Below are 19,726 nucleotides of genomic sequence, written 5' to 3'. Positions count from 1 at the left end.
AAGGAGTCAACGTTTACCTTAAATTCACGTTGTTTGGTATGGTTATGGTGGTTTGTGATGACACTTCACGCGACATAAATATTAAGAAAAAGGAAGAAGTGTCACGTAAAAATAGTATGAAAGTCGATATTTGTCTTGAATTTATACTGTTCAATGTGTTTGACGTAGTTGGTAGTGAGACTCCCTGTCACATAAATTTGAAATAAATAAAAAGAAGTGACATGTAAAAATAGTATAGACGTCGATGTTCGTATTGAATTTACATTGTATGGTATGGTTGTGGGGATTTGTGGTGACACTTCTAGTGACATAAATTTGAAATAAATGGAAAGAAGTGGCATGTCAAAAAGTATAAACGTCGATATTCGTTTTGAGTTTGCGTTGTATGGTGTGGTTGAAGGGGTTTAGAGTGAAAATAGAAATAAATGGAAAGAAGAGACTTGTAAAAATAGTATGAAAGTCGATATTCGTCACGAATTAACACTGTTTGGTATCGTTGATGTGTTTGATGGTGATATTTCATGTGAAGAAAATACTCTGGAAAGGAAGAGGGGTTTGATTTTAGTATTAAATAAAAAGGGTTACTTAGCATTTTCATAACCAGATTTAAGGATACAATACGTGGAAAGAGCAAAGTATAATCTATCAAAAATGACCAATACTGATGGCAAATATACAATTTTCAGGGCAGCTGGAATAAATAGTAGCATTTCCGACGACGCCGTTGAAGCCCATGTTTAAGCACCAACCAATGCCAAATTTTTAAAGCGCCTAGGTAATTAGCCATTCGTCTTCTTATAATGCTCATAGTAGGAATACCACGAAACCCAGTCAGTCCCTATACGTGTAAGATAAAATGGTATGCAAGTATCAAAATTGTTTGGTGGCATGCAGTTTTATTCAAGGTTAATGTGAGAATAAATATACTAGATTTTGTGAGATTATAAATGATACTTAGGATTAGATATAATACTGATTGCTGCAATGATTTTATAATATTTTGCGATTTTTTTATATTTTGCAATTTTGCAATTGATGAATAATGATTGATTTGCCTTTTTCGTCTACGCTTGTCTTTTGGAAGAATAACAAGTGAAATTGAGTGAAGTGTGTAAGTTAAATTATGGAAAAAAAATATTCATGTCAGAATAAATATGAATAAGAGTTTTAAAGAAATTTTTATTTCTGTGTGTATTTTTTTAATGAAGACAAAATGGTTTGGCATCCCTTTTTATACGTTTTTGTGCCATTACCTGTTCTTTATGTGCGTTAGTTAACTTTATCTCCACACAGTATACCCTTATTCAGCACAAAGTATGCTCACACTGTAAAAGGGGGTTTCTCAAAATTGAGCAAAAATATGTCAAAATGGCACCAACGCATATATAATCTAATTTGAAAATCCCATGTAATCATTATTGACTATAGTGACATACACAAAATAGTCATTTTGAGAACATGCTCACTCTCGCTGAAATAAATACTCAAAATGAGTACATGATAACCCATCATGATGCGTCATTTTTGAGAATATGCATTTAGCTCAAAAAGGAGTATACGCTGTTTTGAGTATATCACTATGCTCAATAATGAGTACATCGAGTTTTCAAATTCAACTATATAAATTGTCGGGGCCATTTTGACATATTTTTGCTCAATTTTGAGAAACCCAATTTTGAGAAATTTACATGCATATTTTTGCTCAATTTTGAGAAATTTACAGCGTATTTTTCATATAGAAGTTTAAGAGTTTCGAAACATTTTTATTACTATTTAAAATTAAAAATACGCAAAGCAATCATTTTGTTATGAATATTTTCTCCATTTCTGTGCTAGCGATTTTCTCTTTAATGTTACTACTGATCTGCAGTGCTATACCTTTTTGTTTCCTAAAATGTATACATAATAGTAGCGCTGAAAATGCCCTGTTTTTGAAAAAACAAGGCATTTTCATCCAAACCTTAAAATTTTACTTGTAAATAATTATTTCATTGAGCCAATCAAAATTTAGTTTATCAACTCTGTAATAAATGAATCAATATTTTTACAAATGAATGAAAAAAAGTATTGAATCTGCTTTGTTTAAAGCATGTTTAACCTCCAGTCACAAAGTTTTTGAAATAGTTTTAAATACATTCATAAGAGTTTATATCTATGCAATCCCTAATCTCTCTGTTTGCCTTTATCTTCTAGACAACAATATCAAACAATTTCAGCACTCAATAACACTTTACGAATAAATCATTATTATATACCACCCTTTTCAAAAATTTAACAAAGAGCACTCAAGATCAATAATAGTACTTCGATATTACTCTACCGTGTACTACAATCGTAAGCATTTTACTGAGTCCTGGTCCAATTCTATTGAATGCCTGGCACAGAAAAGAGCCCCCATCACTCGGGCTTGCTTCCAAAATAAGCAAAGAACCATTTTCAAGGACCTGCATCCGGGCGCTACTCATTATAGTTTGAAAGGATTCCGGGTTTCCATGAGCACCTGCAACGAGAAGATATGTTAATTGAAAAGATAAGCGCTACGTGACATTTAGTGACTTTTTCGAAAATGCTGTGTTGATCTTGGCGAAAATGTATGCTACGAGAGAGGAGTGCGGAGAAATATTCAATGCACTTAAATGAGTTGAGTTAGCATGGTTGAGATTGTTGCTTTTCTTGAAATAAAACGGGGGAAATATATTTGCACAATTCTATTATACATTCAAAAATGTTTTAAAGTAAACAAATGTGTACAGGAGTTCTGATGGAATTTGAATTTTGCTGTATTCCATGTGATATTTAAAAACAAAGAGACGGAAAAGAGAATGATAGAAGATATAAATTTTTTTTTATTAGTTTTATTATTTTTCACTTTAAAAGCGATTTTCATATTTTTTTAAATACATTTTTAATTAAAATTAACATTTTTTTTAGATCTTTTTGCGAATTTGGCTTCGGAGAAGAAACTGTTTTGAAGTGACTTATTTTAAAATAATAAAAATTTAAAAATAAAAGTTTAATATATAATTAAATTAACTCTTTTCGATAGTCATACAGATTTTGCGAATTTGGCAGGGAAAAAGGAATGATTTTAAAATAAATTATTTTAAAAGAATATAAAAATTTAAGATAAAAGTTCTAAACAAAACAACTTTGCACAAGAGTTTGGATAGTATTCTGAAACTTGCTCTGTTTTTGAGACATGCAAAAAGAAAGTGGTATTTTTTCATATATTTTTTCAAATTTTCTTCTAATTTAGTAAGATAAATAGAACAATTTATTTTACAATATTTAAATTATGAACTATTGTAAGAATTCAATGCGAATTCAATTTATTATAAAAAAAATTTTTGAATTAAGTTCTTATTTTCAACCAATAACGTAAAAAAATAATTTAAAAATATTTGATTTACCGACAAGCTGCTTCCAACGAATGATTGGTCTAGGATAGCCTTCCGCTTGGCAATCGACACGAACTGAACTTCCTTGAACAACTTCGACATCTTTAGGCTCAATCACCCATCTTGGTGGAACTAAAGGAAAATATGAACAAATGTGTTTTCTTTTTCGAATTTATGTGCTCATACTCAAAAAATTTCGCTAAGAAATTATTTATATTTCAAAAATTTTACTATAAAAATAATATTCCATGCATTCACTGTGTCAGTTGATTCCTTTTATTTTTATGAAACTTAAAAGTATTGTCTACAATCATTTAGGCAAATTTTCCGTGTATGTCTCTAATTGCACAATGCTAAGACCTTAGGTTGCTTTTAGGCCTGGTTACACAGTATCAAGACCTTTGACTGCTGTTTAGACTAGCTTGCGCAAGCATATTTCCTATTCAGCATTTGTTTAAAACAGGCTCCAGCCAATATTTTTCCTAATAGTTACTCTATCATGGAAGAGTCAATTTGAGAGAGATTAGAACAATAAAATCGATGACACTTTCAATTTGAACGTTCGCAGAATAATTTATTACTTTGCCTGAGTGGTCTAGCGTTTACACGATGACTCCATAGAAAGCTTGCTGGAATATTTTATTTGATTACTTTCCTGAGCTTTAACACATTCAAATCATGCCAATCATTGACTCCTACTCCCACAGTTCTAAAAAATCGACCTCATATGAATTGCCCAATTATGAGTCACTTTAAAACGCTATGATAGCTGCTCGGTTATAATACTTTTGTCATTGCTTCATTTTGTTATTTTATAACCGGTTTTGAACAGTCGACCCGACTCTACAACCAATACTGTTCAACTCTGTAGCCTTGTAGTTTTGAACCTAATCCGAAGGACAAGGGAACTCCTGAATAAAGCATTGGGACAAACTTGCCTTCTAGGAAGACTTATAGAGGGAACTTACCCAGATTTGCGTCACATGGAGTGGAAACCCGCGAAAGCAACCCATGGTTAACCTGTGGGTGGTTTTCGTAGCTAGGGGATCCGTCTACCGCTGAGGATATTTTATGTCAGCACCACCTTGTTCGGGGCAAGAAGGGAGCAAATTTCGTATCAACCAGCCAACACTGAGATTTCAAAGAGGGGTGCAAAATTCAATCTCCCGCAAGAACTTCGAATCTGTCTGGTAGACGTGAACAGTCTAGGAAAAATATCCATTCGTTATTATAGATGGAAGTGAAAAACACACGTATCGTTTTCGTTACAACAGCAATCATTTGTCACCTTCATCGGTTACCATTTTGCTAAATAGCATAGTTCGTTTTTAATTGCTTCCATCTAGTTAATTATAAACGGTAGATATTACATTTAAATTAAATTAACATTGATTAATTCGAAAAAAATCAGAACCAAACATTATCATCATATTCGAAAATATTTTTTTTTAAAAGTTGTCGATAAACCGGTGATAAAAACAATATTATGAAATAAAAGGAATCCATAGACACACAATTTTAAAAAACTTCTATATTTATACAAGCCAAAAAGAAATTTAAAGTATCGAAATATATTTCAAATGAAACTGAACTAATAAATTGGAATATAATCAATATGTGTTGCAATTAGTACATGTTTCAACTATTATATATTAAAGGTCGTGTAGCTAAATTCCTAATGTTTAAAATGGCTTATATAGATAATACGTTTATAGGAAATCAATAATAGCAGTTTCAGAAAATGTATGCATTTACAGAAATCATTATGCGTTAGTATTTACTAAAATAATATCTGTTATCTAAGGTTTAAAATGAATAATATTTATACACTATGATGCTCGTTGTTAATTAATACATGAAGTTTGTTTTGGAAACATGTATCGAAATGCTTCAATTAACTGGAATTTTTTTTCAACAAAAAATTATCCTAAGCTATTTTTAAGTATGCATTTATTTCACATTCTATTAATGTCAACAAATATATGGTTACAATTTAGTAATTAAGATTCAAATATTGTTACTCCGAAATGCTAATACTTTTCTTTTTGACAATTAGTTTGTAAAGTTAATTATCAATTATTTTATTTGTGGTTGTGGGTATTTTTAAAATAATGGTTGAAAGAATACTTTTTTTAGAATTTCTCTTATTTTTAGATTTTAGTAATGTTCTGGACATTAGTAGTCCATTTCTAACTTCTTCAATAAAAGAAAACAAATTATCATAAAATTATCGTAGTGAATGGTAATGATAAGTTTGGCTAAAAAAACAATAACTTAATTTTAATTAATAAAACCGAAATATATATTATTTAAATTGCTCATTTGGTAAATTTTTACGTTCATTTGGTTATGGTTTATAGGAAATTATGGTTTTTTATTTACAGTTTTTAATACCACACATTTAGTTAAAAATAAAAAGCTGAAAGTAAATTTAACAGAGCAACAGTTTTTGTTTGCAATGGTCTAAGCTATAATGATAAAATTACAAAATTTTATCACAGATATTATTGTTAGTTTAACCAAATTCCTAACTAAATCAGTTCACTTTAGTAAAATTACTAATTAATGTTGTTACCAAAGAGCCGGAACATGAAACAGTTTATCACATTCTGATAGTTTCGACCTTACATTTTTCTCACTGTATGAACCAATTTATTTTCTCACTGTTTTGACCTTGCATGTTTTCTCACTGTATTTTCCAACTTATTAAAATTCAGACAGCACAAACTTTAATGACATTTTTAAGTAAAATTAACACTAGGGCTTGTATAGGGAAAATTATAGAACATAAATATTTTTCGTTTTTTATTATTCTTTATTCACAAATACATATATTTAAGAATAAGATAAAAAATATTAAATGTCAGACTCATTTTTCTTTAAAATTTTCTAATTATTAGACCAGTTAAATAAAGAGATTTGAAATGTATGCATTACTGTTCAATGTAAGGCCTGCGGTATGATTTGCTGAAGCATAAGGATTAGATGCGATGCAAGTGTAGTTTCCATTATGCCTTTGTGCTACTTTTTCAAAAAATAATGTACTCGTATATTGGTTAAGATATTCAATGTTAACACCAAGTAAAGCAGGTACTATAGGCTCCCCATCTTTTATCCAGCGAAACGAAATGGGAGAATCTCCAGCTGATACCATGCATGTTAGTGTAGTTCTTCTGCCTTCTCGTAAATTTTCAGGAAAGTTGAAAGGATCGACAACTGGTCCAGCTAAAAATCAAAATATTAATATTTAAGATATAAAAAGAACTACAGCTTTTCTTTGAAATAATAAATAACTTTAGGAGAGTAATAAATAAATGTAGTACATTAGAAAATTTTTCAATTGAGGGACTTGTGTACGAATAAGTTAAGTTCAGAATCATGAATTGGGAGTTAGAAGATATGGAAATTAAAAAATTTAATAATTAGATTTGCGATGATTTCAGCAGTATTAACAGCATAAGAGGAGACTGAGGTTCCATTTTTGACAGTTCTTGAGCTAATCTAAACAGCCACAGTGTTCATAATCAAAAAAAAAAAAAAAAAAAAAAAAAAAAAAAANAAAAAAAAAAAAAAAAAAAAAAAAAAAAAAAGGAAAGGCTTATCAAGTTTTACTCTTACTATTTACCACATAAGAAAGGACTTGTGTTACATTTTGTGCTAGTTTTTTTGCACTAATTGAAACTGATATTTTGTCCATTAATTAAACAAAATAAGAACTGATTTAAGTAGATTTTTTTACACTATTCACAATACAGTATAGGGCTGATGTTACGTTTGAGCTGGTTAATACATTAGTAAAAACTTTTAAATTACCCGTTGTAAAAAAAAAAGAATAAGCTTATGTAGTTTTGTCTATACAATTTACCATGCAATAGAGGATTGATGTTACATATTTTCCAGCTATTGTACTAAACGGAAATAGGTTATTGTTCATAGTAAAAAAAATAAAAAAATATTGGCTTACATAGTTTTTTCCACACTATTTATGACACAAGAGAGGACTAATTTTATATTCATGCCAGATCTAACACTTACTGGGATAACTATACTGGCCATAGTCAAAAACGCCTGAAAATAGTACTTCCCTGGTTCTTGCACAAGACCTCATAATTATATAACATAATTTATAGAACTTTCATTACATAAAAAGTAGGTATTGCCTGTAATTGCTTTGATAATTTAAAACGTAATAAATAATACTTTTTTTTTAAATTGAAAGCACTTAATTTATAGATTTTAAAATTAAAAAAAGGAAAATATAAAAATACCTTTAATGTGTTTTAAGCATTAAAATCATGCAAAATAAAATCTATTTTATTATTCAGAAGAAAAATATAATCTATCATAAATAAACTTCCCACAATTTTATGTCAGAGTTTCATACATATCAGAGCCCGTATCTGTTAGCATTTCGTACGATTTATTCATGTCGAGATAAACGATGTGTATTACATTGTTGCTCTCAAGATTTATGGATTTGCTCCCTAGCTGTAAGAATGCCGTAAATGGATATGCTTTTACGCTCTATTCAATATGAATGAACACAATATTGCTGAATTCCATTACTTCACTGAGGCGCATAAGTGTAAATTCTTATATGTATTTATTGTTCATCGTAACCAATGTATTTTAGTTGAAACGAAACTGGATTATCAATGCATATAATGAAACAAACCTCAAATGTTACGAGGCATTTGCAGAGTTTCCTAAAAATTTCAAAATATATAATTTCTGAATCCAATGATTTTGATCAGATTGTTATATTCCGGGTACTACTATTATTATTAAATTTAAAACACATAATTTCATTCACATTTAATAGTATCAAGGAAAGTACAGAGTGGAAATTTATAGAACTAACTTTTATATCGTAAGTATTATTATCATAGTAAATTTAAAAATAAATAAATAAATAACCATTCTAATAATAAAATGCAAACCAAATTTGTTACAAAAACCTCCATTTTTTTCATACGTGCAATAAAATGCTTCAGAAAAAAAAAACAGCAGTCATGGATTTTTAAAAACAGAGCAGTAAACGAAAAAACTTTCACTGCTGACAAAAGAGCAATATTGAGTAGTTCTCGTCGTTCTCGTCGTGAGAGTCGTTCTTGAGTCGAGCTCGTTTAATGTTTCATTCTGGTGATCTGAATTAGACATCCAGATAAAGTATCAGCATAGGTCATTTTATTCGGCTTTTGAAATATAAGGTTTATGATAAAAGAGTTTTGGATTTATGTCATTCCATGCATAAGACTGTAATATGTTATTCACTAATAAAAAAAAAATCACATTTTAACTTTAAAGCCCGAGATATTTATGAACATTACTTCTTGCTTGAATTTTGGGATACCCCGATGTGCTATGTTCACAAAATAAAAATCGAAAAATTGGGTGCGCCACTTCATGCTTACTGTGCTTGGTAACCCCCGGGACAATTTCAGCAGTTCCTTTCAAATTGCTTTTCAATTAAAGTTCACTTCGTTCGCTTATTAGATACTTTAGTCATATAATCTAGCATATTTTGTATTCCGGTATTTTTCGTTAAAATGAAATTTTTAAAATATGCAACACAAACCACCTCTGAAGTCTTTGATTTATACAGAAATATAAATTTTAGTATTGCAAGATGCAACAGTTTTAAGTTCTTTATTCTAACAAGTACAAGTTAAAATTCATAAAAAAAACTAAAGAATAAGATTAAAAAATAAAGAAAAATCATATTCCATTGACAAACGCATCGCACTTAACATCATAATTATCAAAACACAGCTTTAAAATATTATTTTTCCTGCGTAAATTAATCAGCATCATTAAAAAGTATAGAAAAGTTTTTTTATATGAACACTTTCAGTCCAACAGTTTATTTCAGCTTCTTGTTGCCAACGCAAAAAAATTAATTCTATCGGCTTATGACCAAACACTTTAGAATTTAAAAAAATATAGACATTTAAGTGATTAAAAAAAGAATTATTTTGAATTAATATTAGTAATTCTTTCTTCTACACAATTTAATTTTAGAAAAGTCCCTTAAAAATCTATGCTTGTTACCACATGAAAACAATGGTTGAGATATGCACAAATGTAAAAAATAATTAATGATCTTTGTTGGTGATTACGCGAGAATGAATTTGAACTGAAACAAAGTGAATAGTTCTACGCCGTGCTAATGGGCCAACAACAGTTATGGGCTGAAGAAATAAATTAAGGAATTGTTCCGGCTTATATTTATGAAATCTATTTTTATTAAATATTCTTTCATTTTCACCCTCTTAGATCTTTCATTTCTAGATCATTCAGGGGGGAGGAATATTCTTTCCTCTAATCTCTCATTATCAAGAAAATATCGACGTTTGCATTAGAGATGAGTAGGAATATTTGCGGGGAATTTCAATGGAAGTTGGCGTTCCAAATCCGAGAAAAAAAGATATTATTTTCTCGAATATGAATATTTTTGGTGTGTTTTCCTATTTTGTAAATGGATTGAGGAAATTATTTTTACGCATTTTTGTTTATGCCTGTTGTTTTAGAAATAAAGTATAATTTTTTTTATTCTAAGGATTGAATTTAGTTATGAAAATTGCATTCAGAAAGAAATAACTTTAATAAATCAAATTTCTGAGAATTTGACAGTAAAAAAATAGTTTTATAATAATTTTTATTTGGGTAATTCGAGCAAAATAAATTAAATAAATGTCTTGGAAAATAAATTATAGTAATATTTTTTTTCGTGAATCAATCTAGCGTTATTTATAACGTCAAGTAAGATATCTTATACACAATATTTCAATTTACAAACAGCTTTCATGAATTTAATAAAATTAATTTAGCAATATTTATAAAAAGTATTTTTCGAAAGTATAGACGAAATTGTTTTGTTAAAGAAGTTTAATTACGAATAATTTGTATCACAACGCAAAAAATAATATGTAATTATGAACGTCCATTTAAATTTTAATTTACCCCAAATTTTAAACTATAAACAGTTGCATAATTTTGAATGCATAGGTTAGTTATGATTGACTGAAATAAGCAGAATATTCAATCTCCAATAATAAAACAAATTGTATTTCTGTAATCATACACAGTATACCCAGTGGCTGAGTGGTAGCGCTTCGCACTCTCGTGCTAGAGATCCTGGGTTCAATCCTCGGTCCAGGAAGGGTTGGCTCAGCCTTTCCTACCTTCAGTGGGTCAATAAATCGAGAACCAAGCCTGCGACGGTTCCTTGGGGTATTCATTCACTTTTCCTTCGAGGTTAATATCTTCCTTATCTGTACTATGCATGATTCCTTATCGCCTTACGAGATCATCGCCAACAAAACCAATTATTTTTATTTTTTGAAATGACGGATACTATTTAGGCAAAGTATGAAATAATCCTCCTGATGAGGTTATTTTGTAAATGATGTGCATGTTACTGTGAATGACCGAAATTGGTGGTTGTTGACTTTCACCGGTGAATGTTGTTAATCAAATTAGTCGCTTTGGTGAATGTCCGAAATATTTATTACATCCGATTTGATATTAATTTATTCGTGGATATATTTACATTTATTCGATATTTTAATAAAATTACATTTATTCGATATTTTAATAACTGACGATAGATTAGAACAAACATCAGTGTTTGGAGTATCTGGCAGATATATACCGGGCAATGGCACTTGACTTTAAAAAAACATCAGTGTAGGGTATACCGTGCAAATTATACCGGGCAGTGGCACTTGACCTTAAAAAACATCAGTGTAGGGTATACCGGGCAGTGGCACTGAACCTTAAAAAAAACATTAGTGTAGGGTATACCGGGCAATGGCACTTGACCTTAAAAAAACGACATTGTAGGATATACCGGGCAAATGCATACCGGGCAATGGCACTTAACCAGATCTAGTATGACTAGACTTTTGGTAAATGTCCGAAATATATACTAGGTCTAGTGCCACTTTTGCTATAGCCTAAATGTTTAAAAAAAACTAAACAAAGCGTTTGAATCAATTTTAAACTAATAAAGAAATTATTGCTTTAAAATTAAAAAAATTATAATAAAAACTGCGCCAGATAAGAGTAATTCAGGTAGTTGCTTTATGCAGCACATGTGCGGAAAAAAATTTAAAATAAAATTATCCAGGTGCATCTAAAAGTGGATGAATATCCCAAGACACCGCCTGCGACACAACTTACTCTTCAGTTAGAAAGTGAAATATATTTATATTGCAAAATATATTATATATTTCTGTATCATGCTAAATGATAAATGCAATTATAGTTGTTATGATATTAGAACAGAAAAAAACGTAGTACTTACCAACTACATGTATGTCAATTCGACTCCTTGCTGAAACTCCACGTTTGTTTCCAGCTGTGCACCAATATGTACCGTCGTCAGTATTTTTCTCTACGTAATGAATGACAAGTCTACCGTTTGGTTTGACTTCATGACGATGACTATTTGGAAGACTTTCCCCATCTAAAAAAGAAATATTTGAGAATTCAAATCAAATCCATCGAAAAAAAATACGATTAGTAATTATTGGCTCATTTCTGCTGAAATGTTTACTGAAATTAAGGTTTTATATTCATCGAAATAGAAGTTTCACTTTTCATAATTAACTAATCCTTGAGCATTATTTTTTTGGCAATTATTAAGTGATGAATTCAAGGAATTTTTGAATATTTGCTGAAACTACTTTCTGAATTGTGCGTCTCGGTGCACTCTGAGAATTTTTGCTGCTTTTTCGTATGTGGGCTCACTTGTTAAACAAGTTTCTCGGTTATGACTTTTAACCTCGGTTATGACCGATTTTGCTCAAATTTTACATTTTGCTCCTATAAATTGCATTGTTTAAAATGATGTAAAAAATTGTATACCTTACAATTCAAACTTTTTCCCGCCATTTTTAAATAAAATGACAAAAAAAAAATATTTACTACAAGTTACTTTTTTGGATGGAATTATTTTTGGATAAACGAATTCGATAATTCTGGGTAAAAATTTTTCAATTAGATTAAAAAAATTTTGAGATATAATGGAATACGCGGAAAGTAAAATAAACATTAAGAGGTCCATACTTTGGATCACTCGTCTGACCTAACTACTAGGACCATATTTCCCAGATTGCGGCTACCCCCTATATTTTGGATGTCAGAAATCCGATTCCGTCGAGGAAAAGGTATGTTTATACAGCGAAAATACGTTTTTGTGACTGATTTCGCAACTTAAAATATGTCTGTACATATTTTTTCAGCATACTTGAGACCACCCTTTCTATCTTTAAGTCCTAAAATATGGGGGGCATACTTCAGATCTGAGAGCATACTTGAGGGGGCTTATTTTTTCAGCATACTTGAGATCACCCCTTCTAGCTTTAGGTCCTAAAACGTTAAAAATGTATCATTAGATCAAAAGTTATTCTAGGTGGTCCGCTTTTTTGCGATTGTACATCAAAAATTGGCGATTTTCAATAAAAAAAGAATTTAAAAATGTGAATATTGTGATTTACATAATTTAAAAAAAAATTCTAAGTGCATCTTTTTTTTTCAACGGATTCATCAAACAATTTGAGTATTTATTTTTGAGCGATGTATCTCAACCTAAGTCATACACCATTTTTCCATGAAAGTTTTTATCAAAGAGATAAAAGACTCTGAAGAAAATGAAACATAATTTTTTGATTAAATAAAAAAGTTAAGTACGAAAACCAAAACTTATATACAAAATTATACTTGTAAAATTGCACTTAAAAATTTAAAATTCCATCACAAAAGAGATTTCAAAAATGCATCTGAGGCTCTTTTTAATTGAGCAAACATTCTTTTTGGCTTCTAAACTTCAGTTTCTTACTTGACAGATTTCAAAGTTTGTGTGAAAAAGCAATCAAATAAAACAAAGCCATTTGGATCTCCTAATTACCTTCAATGATTTTCTTTGTGTTTCCAGCGCCCATTATTGAATTACTCGTCGTTTAACTTCCAAAGATATCCATCAAGCGCTGGAAGCCAATTATGGTCTGTGACTGTTACCAAACTTTGGAAAAGCCGCTTAGCCTCATTAGTCAGATATAAAAGAGAATTAACTTTTAACTTCAGCAGTTTTTGATCTTGGATAAACGATCAATTACGTTTGAAAGAAATTACCGTCCAAAATAAATTTGATTACACAGAAATACAAACCATTAAAAGGAATCACATTATGCACTTTTTTAAAAGGTTTGCGTTAAGTTTGAAGCAAGTTATTTCGTAATTTTGTTCTATAAAGTGTGTTCTTATTTTGTCTAAAGTAATAGAGTTTTATGGAATGTAACTGACTTGTGATGTGAAAGTTTTAATGCATTTTATCAAATTTGAGATATATTTTTGTGTATTTTCAACTTGTTTAGGCTTTAACAAGAGAATTCTGAAAACAGATGAGATATATAATGTGTTTAGAGTTAAGCAGAATATCCTGACATTTAAAGTTAAAATTATTAAAATTTTGACTCAAAAATATGAACTTACTCTATACATAAGATCTGCGTCCAACAGCACGTTATGAGCAAAAATGTAAGTAATATTATATTTGATTTTGAAGACATAATACAAAAAGACTATCATAAATTAGCGATGCTAAATTTAATATTAGATGGATGAAAAAAAATCTGTTAAAATTACCGTACAATATGATAAAGAAATTTCTGGTAAAGAAAAAAAATATTATTCTGGTATTAAAAATCGAAATATATGGCATTTAAACCATTAATTTAGTAATTTTTTCTTTATTATGGTAAAGATTTACCAAAAATTCTGGCTTTGAAAATTTAAGTTCTGATTACCACAGATTTAGCAAAAGTACGAAACAAAAATAATATTCAAATAAATGACTTTTATACCTTGCATTGAGGTATGGTAAAATTACCAAAATATTCTTCAAAACTCTCATTCATTTTTACCATTCCGATAGGAGGTTAATTATTTTTTTAATATATTTCCCAATAAGAGGGACACTGGGCCCAAATAATCACTTCAAGTGTTTTCGAAATACTATACTCAGAAAAATCAAGACATTGAGTCTTTTGTATGCATTTTTTATGGGTTTAATGGAATTTATATATTTATTCACTTACATCTGTCTATTTCTTTGTATATGCAAAGAATAATGTGGGGAAAGACCATAAGACAATGCCAATCTTCATCTATAAAAAATGTACCTCAAGATAGAACCAAGTTAGCATGTCTTATATACTAGTGAATAGCTGTTTAATAATCGTAGTGGTAGTTACGCCACAATGGCTTAAAAACTTTTTCCGATTCCAAGATTACGTACTTAGTTATATACCGAAATTCGATTTCACTACATCTACGGTTTAGGGTGGAAAGAAGTTGAGCGATACCGTGTGAATGCCCCAAACCTTTATTGCAGGTAAATGGATTACTGAAGCTTCTGATGCCAAGGTATATTCTACATTGCAATAGAAGAATCAAAGTCAGCAATATAGAATTCAAAATTGAGATTTTCAAATGTTTTAAATTTTTGTTCGATAAATTACATATTTATTTTTCAAAATTGATTTTGTTTAATTTACTGAAATTTTACTTTAGCGTTTGTTACATTAAGATATTTTAGGTGATATTTTATCGTTTGTATGGGAAGGAAAAAGTAGCAGCTTTCAGCAGCTCTTCTCGAAATCAATCGTGAAGCAATTAATTTCGTTTTTCAAGTGCACGACAGCATTGTCCTTTCTCCAAACGCTCTGAAGCGAAGAGTGCGCTCAATATCGTTGTGCTGTCTTTCTCACTTTTGGGCTATCCGTTCTTTAATTTTATAAGAAATGATCCCTTTTTTAGTGTTTAAACATGAGCCTGTCATACGAATCTAAACCAAAATTTATTTATTTAGTTTTACACATCTAGATTTACGGTGGGATTAGAACCATTACCCTCATTTTATTAAGTGTTTGGCAAAATAGAGAGACTACTTGGGCAGGAAGGCCCATATAATAGAATAAACATTACTGTTCCAAGTATTTATTAATTTATTGTTGCGCATATATACGTATTCTCGTGTGCTGATTATAAAGTATTATTTATTATAATCCCTTGAAAAGTTAAGGATCAGATAGCCTAAGTTAGAGAAAGACATTAAAAGGATGAATCTATTGTAACGTGGTGGTTCAAATCCCACCGGATCATTAGTTTTACGTTTGTGCTGTCTTTCTCTATCTTGTGGTGTCCTTATTTCGATTTGAGAATATTGTTTATTATAAGCCAAACTTAGCAAGATTCACACAAACTTGCATAGGTATGAGTAATAAATAAATATAAATTAGTAAGCTTCCTCCAATTTTTCATTTTAGTATGTTGGGACATTTTGGTATGTAACAGTTAAGTTACTAATTTAGCAAAGCCTAGACCAAGCATTTATATTTTTACAAATACATATATTTTGTGTCTTTAAAGTTTGTTAGATGTTTGCATCTGACTTACATAGAAATAAAAACAACTAACAAACGAAAAACAAAGTAAACAAGCAGTTATTAAATTAAATAGAAGTTGTCATTTCCACCTCAAATTATACTAGCACTCTTGAAATTTCCAACTTTTTGGTAACAGTTACCATTTTTTTTCCATATTTTCTAATAAACTCTCTGGTAATAAAACAATATTTTATTTTTAATACTACCAAAATACTTTTTTCTTAATTTTATTAAAGCACTTCGATAAAATTTATCGAGCTTTTACAGAGTAGTTGAATTATGTTCCTATAGAGCTAAACTTTACCACATCCTGACAGTTTTGATTTTAATTTATTTTCTCAATGCATATTTTTAATCAAGCATAGGTCTGGTTATTGTTATAAAAATAGAAAAGTCATTAGCCAAAATTCTAATAACATTGTTTATTTTCAAAAATCAGGGGATTGATGTGATTCTCTCAAATGCATCAATGGTCCTCAAAAGGTTAAAAACAAATGCTTAACATTTTACAACTTTGCACTAAAAAAGAAACGAATTAAATAACTCTCGCAAACTGCTGAAATATCTGTTTCTCTGCACTAATTATTGAAAAATTTTTATTTGTCTTTTCGAAGCTACTCAAGCATAATAAAATGCATATAACAATGCGACGCAAAATAATATGACTCTCAATTTTCATTAAGTTGAGAAATATCTAAAAAAAAAATAAAAAAATTTTTAAAACTATTTAAATTTTATCTAAAAACAGAGCATTCTATGTAAAGTTTAGATATTTTATATTTACTTCATTTGCTTTTACGAGAAGTTATTTATGAATTACGTATAGAGATAAAAATTATGTCTGAATTATAAAATTTTTTGTGTCTTTTTGATAGGTTAATTCAAAATTAAAATTGATCGATAAAAATTTGTTGTAAGAATTAAGTCATAGTTTTAATATTTATTATTTGTAAATACGTTTAAACTTATTCCGCCACTGCATTCTTACTACTCAATACTCGTAACTCTAGTTGCTCTTCTGAAACCTTCTTTGTTACTCTTAAAAGAGACATAAGAGAAATAAAATTTAGAAATAAGAAGCTGCAAATGGCATAAAAGGTGAAATAAATGTGATACTAAAGATATAACTCTAAAAATGTACTAGTCAATATAAGGTTTAGCTAAGAAAAGCGAAATTTAACATGATAATATGGATCCACTGGTTTTGTTTCTGATGAAGTAAACTTTTTCTCATAATTTTTTATTCCTTTATTTTTTAAAAAAAAAAACTTAGAAATGATCTAGCTTTATCATGCATAAATAAATTGTATTAGTTAAAATTCCTTTTTAGGCTCGTTGTTGTTATTTCTTTAAAAATGCTATATTTCAATAAATCTATGATTTGAAATAAATTGTTTCTTAATATCATGAAATATACGAAAAAAAGTACAAGATAAAAATTAAATTAAGTAAGAAAAGCAATATACAAGATAAGAAGATGAAATTTGCTTTCACTGCGGAAAAGGTATACCTTTGTCCATAATAATATTTTTTTGATGCACCAGTGAATTTGAATTTTATTGCATTAAAATTCTTACAAAATCCATTTTTAATTTTGCTCCTTGCTCGTCATTCAATTGTTTAAAAAAAGTTCTGATAAATATTTGATTCGAAACAAATTGCTCTTTAGAGTATAGACTAATCAATACATTTTCAATTATCATTCAAATTGCATTTTAATTAAAACAATAAATCTACCTAATGGAACTTCTTATGTTCTTCATTTAACGATCGCGATAAAACATTTTCAGAGATAACGGAAATTTAACTCAAAATTCATAAGCTGCCATTCTTTTGTAAAATCTCAAATTATTTAGAACACAGATAATTTCACACTTTATAATTATCTCTGGACGGAAAAACATTAAGCAATTTGTTATCACAAAAGTAATTTGACTTAAGCCAGTTTTTACCTAATGCCTCTTTTACTAAAAATTATTTTTTTTATTTTATTTTCATCCGCTTACACTAATAATTCAGCAGTTGTTTTACGTGCGAACTATATAATGAACCATCGATTTCAGCAGACCAAGAACAAAGAGCAATGTATAATCATTTACGCGAAACATTTTACAATTTTAGGTCGATTCTGAAAGATTGATTGTAAAGTCGATTTCGCTTGACAGGACCAGGCAATAGATTGCTGTTTGTTTTATTTATCAAGGGATTATACCACAAGCAGCAAAACGTCGATGTTGAATATCATATTTCAAATTCCAAAGATTCCAAGTTCTGTAGGTGGGAAAAAAACAACAACACTCAGATTTTTGTTTTCAGAAATGTTAGCAATCTTAAAGAGGATACGCCAGAAATTTTCCTTTGAAAGAAGTTTCTTCTTCTCGAGTTAACTTTCTTCGTTCTGTAATTAAATGAATTCTGTAATAAATCACTTACGCTGTCTTGGGTGCATAAAAATCCAAAGAAAAATTTTGGCTTTTCATTTACCTTTGAAAATAAGTTTCCCCGAAAAAGAAAATTCAAAGAAATGCCTCCTAAACATATGTCTGAAAAGTCATTTGGAAAATATTTTGTTTTTAAGAAACTGAGTAATAATTACTGATTTTGATACACAATGCAAAGTGTTTTTTTTTAATTAGTAAAGATTATTTATAGGAAATTGTGCAATTTATTGAGGTTTATTTAAAAGCCATTCACTTAGATCTAGTAATTAAAAAATAAATTTATAAAAAATTTGTACTAAAATTTGAGATATATAGGAAATTAATTAAAGCATTGTAAAATATCTGTAAACAGTATAGCTGTCGATGTGTGAATATGGTCAAATTTGAATTATATATGAATATAACTAAATCATGTAAATAAATCAGACGTCTCTTCATCTGATATTATTTTTCATTTTATTTCATGTTCTTTAGGTTTATCTAAAAACACAGTTAATGTAATAACAAAATGTTCTTGAAATTTAGAATAATATAAGCTGTAAGCAATACCACTTATTATCTTTTTTACAAGACAATAGGTGATTTCCTAGACAATAAGTGATAAGCCAAAACCGTAGACCATCAGAATATGCTTTTCAATGTAATGACTATTAGGAAAAAAAATACAATAATCTCGCGTGTTCGAAAAATAAGCGTTGATTTGAAAAATCAAATTAAGAAATGGAATTAGATAGAAATGTACAGTTTGCCACTTTATGCTTACAAACTAATATTTAAAATTAGTTGCTAAGGTTGCCATTTGGTAGCTCTGTAGGCTGTTAAAGTAGCAAACGTTTGCTGCTAAACAATCAGCAGATTGCAGGAAGAAATCCATTTCTATTCTTTTCCATTTTATCAATTGATTTTTGAAATCGTTGGTCATTTTCCAGACAACTTGTATAATCATGCCTAGGCATTATGTAAATAATGTTTCTTTAGAATATATTTATAGCTATAGTAAAAACATACCTTTCTCCCAAGAAAAATGCGTCAGTGGATACCCAGCTACAGGACAAACGAAGACAGCGGTTTGTCCCACCAATGCTGTTCTGTTTTGTGGAGGTCTTCCAACTGGCGGTGATGGAACATTGAGTCTAGACTGATGGCTTGCTGTTCCAAAATCGCTGTCTGCATGGCATGCATAATCTTTACCATCTGTCACTTCCACAGAGCTGATGTTAAGAAAACTGTGGACGACACTGCCATCTTGAGTGACAAAGTCGCCTAAACGTAATCTAGCAGATGACGGTATACTTTCCCCATCTGCTGTCCATGTTATTTTTGGTAATGGGTGACCTTTAGCAATACATCTCAGTGATATGGGGTGACCAGGATTGACCGTTTGTTCTTCGAAATGGGATGTGATTACTGGAGGATCGGCTATAATAAAAAGAAG

The 19,726-nt window shown here is 29.6% G+C and overlaps 1 protein-coding gene across 1 annotated transcript in view; it reads right to left on the bottom strand.

Annotated features, from left to right (window-relative positions):
• LOC107452972 (cell adhesion molecule Dscam1) overlaps window positions 1-19,726 on the bottom strand; it is a 245,490-nt gene that overhangs the window by 60,492 nt on the left and 165,272 nt on the right. Inside the window, exons 7-11 of the mRNA XM_071184720.1 lie at window positions 19,300-19,710; window positions 11,707-11,868; window positions 6,336-6,623; window positions 3,411-3,530; window positions 2,321-2,500 (exon numbers count right to left, since the gene is read on the bottom strand). Of these exons, the coding sequence (XP_071040821.1) occupies window positions 2,321-2,500; window positions 3,411-3,530; window positions 6,336-6,623; window positions 11,707-11,868; window positions 19,300-19,710 (1,161 nt within the window). The remainder of the gene's footprint in view (window positions 1-2,320; window positions 2,501-3,410; window positions 3,531-6,335; window positions 6,624-11,706; window positions 11,869-19,299; window positions 19,711-19,726) is intronic.

Source organism: Parasteatoda tepidariorum, chromosome 8, assembly GCF_043381705.1.
Source record: "Parasteatoda tepidariorum isolate YZ-2023 chromosome 8, CAS_Ptep_4.0, whole genome shotgun sequence".
NCBI classification, from domain to species: Eukaryota; Metazoa; Arthropoda; class Arachnida; order Araneae; family Theridiidae; genus Parasteatoda; species Parasteatoda tepidariorum.
This window is presented reverse-complemented; position numbering and strand designations above follow the sequence as displayed.